We start from the raw sequence: 7,287 nt of genomic DNA, 5'->3' as shown, positions 1-7,287 counted from the left end.
GCAAACATGATGCAGTGAATATTTTTTGTGTATGAATGTTGTACATTAGGCTGCCTTGTTAATCACTGATATTTTTTATGTATGTATTTTTGTTATAGTTGGTTGACTATTAGTGAGCTTCAAAAATCCCCTGAAGAAGCCAATTATGGCGAAACATGTTGGGATCAGACACTAAATCACAACTATTTGTCCAAAGTGATCTTGTATTGTGACCCGATACTGGATATGTATATAAAAATAATAATACAGATATCATTTCTGTTGCTTGGCACCACTATAATCCCACTGGTTACTCCTTGTGCTATCTACATAATTTTAGGGATGAGGTGCATATTACAACATTGTCACCTAGCCACAATATTACCCATATTCACATATATACTTACCATGAAAGGATCATATTGTCTAATGTCTCAACAACAAATATACAGACATACAGTATGCAATATTTTGATTATTGACTAGTAGCAGGTTAAATCGTGCTAGGAAATTCCCATTATTGCCTATTCACACATGACTGACTGTTTGCAAACATCATTACAGCATTGGAAAACTGAAAGCTGACAGTTTCATTTTCCTAAGTCATACTACAGATGATAGACGGGAGGGAGGAGATGGTGGAATGACGATGCTAAAACCTACTATATATAACAGCTGATTTTCTGGTGTGCATGTACCATTCCTAACCATCAGACGGGTAAGTGACCATCTATAGTGACTTAATAGAATGCCTGATCTGTTCATGTAATTATATACAGTATATAAATACTTCACTTACATATGTATTTATGTGAGCTTGACAGGTACAATATTTGTTAAATGTGGTTTTGCTTTGCAATTATTATTATTTTTTTTTTAGATTTCTGTTCTCAGTGTGCATGAAGTAACCATTACATGAAGTATAATATGTATGCACATAATCTATGACATAAACTCCAGCAGATTGTTGACTTTTCTGCTATATTAATATATATTTAAGCTTTTTATTTCATGTTCTCTCATAATTCTGTTACCTGTAGCAAGATAGTAGGAAATAAAACTACAGCACCTTTCAGTTTTCTATTGTTGTGATGTTGTCAGTGTACCTCAGAACCTCAGAGAGTGAAAACTATGTATAAACTTTTATTCAAGCGGAACTTCGTAAGTTCTGTTTGTAAGAAACGCGAGCAGGCAGGCTTGGAACACAGTAAAAAGCATCAAAAACGCACTGGAATGCATCTAAAACACACCGGACCCCAGTACAATAAAAAAAAAAAAAAACAGGAAAAAGAAGAAAAAAGCATCTGAAATGCATTTGAAAATGCATAAAAAATGCAACAAAAATGCACTGGAACACATCAAATACATGTTAAAAAAGCACATGCAGAAACACATCTGGAGTGCATTTTTGTGTGGCCCTTAGTTCTTTTTCCCCTGCCAGTAATGCAGTTTTTGTATTAGGGTGACAACACTCACTCTATCTATTGAGCCAGCAGTATTTTCACCCGATATCTAATTAGTATTACATTTTGTATGTAGCTGTAATTTAATATGCAGCTTTCCTAAACTGTAACACTATCTAAAGAGCAATAGAAACTTGAGGCATACATATATGTTATAGGGTCCCATAACAAAAACACCATCTTTCCATCTAAAAGGCAATCTCCCTAATGATAGAAAATCCTGCTTTTTAACATTTTTAGAGGTTTATACACTACATATACAATCAACTTATCCATACTTATCCATATTTAGTTGCCAAATACAATTGCCACTTGCATATAATACTATAATGCCACTAGTGCTAGGTCCCCAAAGCTGCTGGGCTCCATAGAGGTCACATCATTTTCTATGGTAATGCCCTTGATAGAGATATACAATTTGCATCAGTTTAAGACAGGCAATATAGTATTCTCTCTTTAAAAGGTAGGACTTGGGCCTTTTCAATAAACACATTTATAATGGTTTGTCCCAGACAGGCAGATATCCCCAAGTTTGACAGGGTAGGAGATGACTTATCCTGGTGCTTTCTTTAACCCCTAAGGACCGAGCCTCTTTCTAAGATTTGGAGTTTACAAGTTAAAATCATTTTTTTTTTGCTAGAAAATTACTTAGAACCCCCAAACATTATATATTGTTTTTTTTTTCTAACACCCTAGAGAATAAAATGGCGGTTGTTGCAATACCTTCTGTCACACCGTATTTGCGCATTGGTCTTACAACCGCACTTTTTTATGGAATTGAATTCAACTGAATTGAATTTTTTGCATTAAAAAATAAGACAACAGTAAATTTAGCCCAATTTTTTTTTATATTGTGAAAGATATTACGCTGAGTAAATTGATACCCAACATGCCACGATTCAAAATTAAGCCCCCTTGTGGAATGTCGACAAAATTTTACCCTTAAAAATCTCCTTCGGCGATGTTTAAAATATTCTACAGGTTGCATGTTTTGAGTTAAAGAGAAAGTAAAGGGCTAAAATTATTGCTCTCGCTCTAGCGATCGCGGCGATACCTCACATGTGTGCTTTGAACACCGTTTACTTCTGCACGCGAGCTCGACGGGACGGGGCGCGTTAATTTTTTTTTTTTTCTTATTTATGTTACTTTTTATTTTTTATTTTTACACTGTTCTTTAAAAAAAAATGGTGTCACTTTTATTTTTATTACATGGAATGTAAACATCCCTCGCAATAGAAAAAAAAGCATGACAGGACCTCTTAAATATGAGATCTGGAGTCAAAAAGACCTCAGATCTCATATTTACACTAAAATGCAATAAAAAAAAATGTTGTAAAAAAAAAAAAAAAAATTTCCCTGTAGCCTCCCTGACGGTATTCCCGAGTGTGGCTCGGGGTTAAATTTCAGTCCCATTAGCGGTAACCCCGAGCCACACTCGGGATTACATGGCATTACTTACCTTGTCCCCAGGATCCTGCGATGTCCCCCGCTGTGTCTGCGGGCTCTGTCTCCTCCGAGGCCTCTCCGTGCCAGGCTCCATTCCCTGCGAGTGTCGCGATGCACGGGGGCGGAGCCTGGCGGCAAATTAAAAAAAATGTACAAACCATAACACATACAGTACTGTAATGCTTTGGCCCATGCCCTGCATGCAGTTTTATATGATATACACTGTTCTTTCTCCCTGGAAACTGGAGATTGTCCATAGCAACCAAAAAGTGTGCCTTTATGTCAAAAGTGGCTTTAGACTAGCTAGAAAACAGGGATAGTAAATTAGAACACTTGCAGAATTGAGCGATAGTGAATCCTGGGGAAATTTATTTTATTATTATTATATTATTATTTTTTAAAATTACTTATATTTATTTATTATATTATAATTTATGTTTTTGTGTTTCAAACTTCATCATACCCGGGATATCTACTAGACTCTTATTTGGACAGATATAAGTGTGTTATTGCTAAGAATTACAGGCCTACAATATAAAACGTCAAACTTCTATGCAAAATAATTGTACCTCTTTCAGCACCTAAAATCCGAAATAATCATACCGCCAGGGAGGTTAAGAGCTATGGGGGGAGGTGACATCGCTTCCGCCCTGAAATGGAGGGGGTCCTCTCCTGCCACCGATAAAAGTGATCTCACGGTGAATCCGCCACAGAGACCACTTTTATCTGAAACCGGATCGCTCACTGAAGAAGAGGATACCGGGGTTATGGCAGCTAGCTGCTGCCATAACAACGATATTCCTCTTCAAAATGCCAACGTATAATGGCGTGTGCCGGTCCAGAAGTGGTTAAACATTTTACACATATCTGGTGGAAATTTAATGCTTATGTTCTGTTTTACTCCAGGAAGAAAACAAGAGAAAGTACACAAAAAGAATTAAAAATGGGTGTGGCAGTGTGGAAAGAAGAGTTTGTGAATAAGATCCAGGAAGCAGACATTACAGATGAGTGGAAACTCGTAGTTGATGAAAATCTTCTAAAGGGGGATAGAGGACTGTATTATACACAGAACACATTTGCCGGGTAAATATAGCACATGCATGTTTGTAACAGCACATTTATAGTAAAGTATGAACAGATATCAAGCATGGTTTATTAATAATGCATTTAGCTACGCTACATCTGAGCACCATAAACCAAAAACACTATTTAATTCATGTTTGTTGTTAAAAAGCAAACACACCCATCCATCCATGTCGCCATGCTTTATTTTGCTAAAAAAAACCTTTGAAAAACACCCTTATCATTTATGGTCATGGCCATCTTGAGTAAGGGCATATGATTCCTGTAGCAGTTACTTCCTGGAATCCATCTGCTCATAGCTCAGGCATGGAGGCAGGAGGGTGTCCTTAGCGGAGAAAAACCCTCCTCCCCACCTGGGATGTATGACATCATTTGCCTAGGCATAATAACCAGGAAGAAACTGAAGAAATGTAAAACAAAGTTTAAAACAAGTATATATAATATACCTTCCTATCTATTTACTAATGCTAGCAGCATAAGGATTAAAAATACTGTTGAATATGAGAGTGAAGTTCTGCTTTAACTAAACAATCGGGCCCAGTCAGATACAACTACAGCTCTCCATTAAGTAGGAAAGATGAGCATTGTAGTACACTATATCCATGTCTTCATGGACCTTGCTTTTTGCACTGGTCCAAATCATTTGATGGAGGGGGGATTATGGGGGGGGTTGTTTTTCAGGGTTGGGCTTGGCCTCTTAGTTCTAGTGAAGGGAACTCTTAAGGCATCAGCATACCAAGACATTTTGGACAATTTCATGCTCCCAACTTTGTGGGAACAGTTTGAGGATGGCCCCTTCCTGTTCCAACATGACTGTGCACCAGTGCATAAAGCAAGGTCCATAAAGACATGGATGAGTGATTTTGGGGTGGAGGAACTTGACTGGTCTGCACCTGACCTCAACCCAATAGAACACCTTTGGGATGAGTTAGAGCATCCACATAAGTGCCTGACCTCACAAATGCACTTCTAGAAGAATGGTCAAACATTCCCATAGACACACTCCTAAACTTGTGGAAAGCCTTCCCAGAAGAGTTGAAGCTGTTATAGCTGCAAAGGGTGGGTCAACTCTATATTAAACCCTATGGACTAAGACTGGGATAAGACTGGGATACCATTAAAGTTAATGCGCGCATAAAGGTGATAGTACGTCCCAATACTTTTGTTAATATATTGTAGCTGTGACTGTACAGCAGGTGTGTCAGACCTCTACTCTCAAATAGAGCACAGTGGTCTCTTTAAAAGTCCCGTGGGCAAAATGTTTTTTGTGGTCCTCATCTTCAGCATGCTGCTGGGGAAGGGAAGTCTAATTGGTGGAACTAGAGCAAATCCTAAAATAAGGCACAAGTTTAGATTCCTACTGGAGTCTGTTATGTATGTGTTTTATTTCTCTGTGATAGTAACTTGCTCTGAAATATGCTTTTTCTTCTCTCTTTTATTTAGATTTAATTGCTCAAAGTGTAGACACCACTGGAAATCATCAAAGGTGTATATATTATTCCTGATGAACCAAAATAAAACCTCCAAACAAGGAACTGTAAAAATGAGGATTTTCAGGCAGGAATGTAAAACCTGCACGGCTGATGTATTCGAAATCCCCAAAATCACACATGAAAATATTAAAAGAGTTGTCAGAAATGTGGTCACTAAAATCCAGAAGAAATTTTATAGCATGCATGATCCAAATGAAGACTTGAAACCAGAATCATTTGGGCGGTTGGAAGGTCCACATGATAAAGAACATTGTGAAGCCTGCAAACATAACTTGTGTGACTGGCAGGTGCAGCCTGGTTAATATCAAATGGAATTGGAACCCCAAGGATTATATTCATCCTATGTTTTATCCAGCAATGTTTTAGGTATTTGATTAAAGTATATGTAAACCTTTACCTTGTAAAACAACATTTTCAGTTTAAAATAGAAATTCAAGGCAAAATGTTTGTGTGCATATATTTAAAAAAAAGTTATTAATACCTTTGTTTTCTTTTTTCTCTATGTTATCATATGACTTCTGTCCTTATCTGTATAAAAGGCTTAGATAGGTGGGGATGGAAACTCCTTGAGATAATGATGGGGGAGCTTGGCAGCAGCAGCTTGAACAGAACACGGTCACACTGCATTGTAAAATACGGAGACAGAAATACACTGTAAGGAGCAGGGCAGGGGCGTGTCAGCAGGAGGCAGAGAAACAGCAGTACACTGTGTGGCGGGGGTGTCAGCACAAGTCTGTCCACTGGAGTACAGGCAGGCTGTGCTCCCAGGTAGAATGCATAGAAGAAAACCACACCGTGGAAAAATGTGCTTCTATGCCTATGCGTGGTCAGTTTGAAATAGGAAAGCAGGGGGACTGACAGGATCACCAGGGACCTCACACAAAGGAAGCAATGCAAAGACATCAGGATGCTTTTTGTTACAAGTACATGGTAACACAGGCACATGTCAGAAATATGAAATGTTGGAGTAAGACACTTTAAAACTAAATGACAATTACTTGTAAACAATAAAAGTAGCACCCTCCAAAGGAAAGTATTTATAAAATCACAGCATTACACAATAACACGTTATATAATATCTGTTGTTCAACAACTGCTGTTCAATTTTTTTAGCTTTGGCCCCAATGGGGAAAGGTTAAAACCGCTGTAAGGTTCTGTATATTCTGTTTTATTCATATAAAGAAGATCATTTGACATCAATAAAAGTTATCTTGCTGACACTTCATTGAGTGTTTTTGTTTTGCTCAATAAAACGTATCTGTCTAACCTGAATGTGGATATATGGCATTAGGAATGAATGCATACTGTAAGTGCCTTATACATACACTAGACAGGAGTTAAAGTGGACCTTCAGTCATTTTTACATCTTTCCATCTATTAAATCTTCTGCCCTTGTTGTTTTAAGTTTGGATAGTAAAACATTTTTTTTCGGCCAGTAAATACCTTATACAGCCCACTTCATGTTTATTGTCTGATAAAAAGCCTAGGCTTATGACATGCACAGATCTCTCTCTCACTCTTGTGAGAGTTTTCCAGGAAGAGAGTGGTGATGAGTCATAAGAGGGCCAATGAGAGCTGCAGGGCTGCAGAGCCAGAGGTGTGCCTCTGTGTTTTTGTGTAAATCCAGGAAGTGAACAGGCAGCAGCTTCAGCTGCCCACAGTTAAAATGGATGCAGCCAGACTTAGTGGAGGGAGATTGCTGCAGCATGCTTGGCAAGTACAGAATCACAGTATATACAAAATAATATGCAAAGTGGTTGGAGGGAAGATTCAGAATGGCAAAGATTTTTTTATTACAAATTATGTGAGCAGACTGCAGTTCC

General features: G+C 37.9%; 1 protein-coding gene across 1 annotated transcript; it reads left to right on the top strand.

Moving 5' to 3' along the window:
* Nucleotides 1-554: 554 nt before the first annotated feature.
* LOC141139882 (receptor-transporting protein 3-like) lies at nucleotides 555-6,687 on the top strand. Its single transcript, XM_073626430.1, has 3 exons — nucleotides 555-697; nucleotides 3,795-3,971; nucleotides 5,415-6,687. The coding sequence occupies exons 2-3, from the start codon at nucleotides 3,832-3,834 to the stop codon at nucleotides 5,764-5,766; spliced, it is 492 nt and encodes a 163-aa protein (XP_073482531.1). The 5' UTR covers nucleotides 555-697; nucleotides 3,795-3,831; the 3' UTR covers nucleotides 5,767-6,687.
* The last annotated feature ends 600 nt before the right edge of the window (nucleotides 6,688-7,287 follow it).

Source organism: Aquarana catesbeiana, linkage group LG04, assembly GCF_042186555.1.
Source record: "Aquarana catesbeiana isolate 2022-GZ linkage group LG04, ASM4218655v1, whole genome shotgun sequence".
Lineage (NCBI taxonomy): Eukaryota > Metazoa > Chordata > Amphibia > Anura > Ranidae > Aquarana > Aquarana catesbeiana.
The sequence above is the reverse complement of the archived record's forward strand: the minus strand, read 5'-3'. Positions and strand labels throughout refer to the sequence as shown.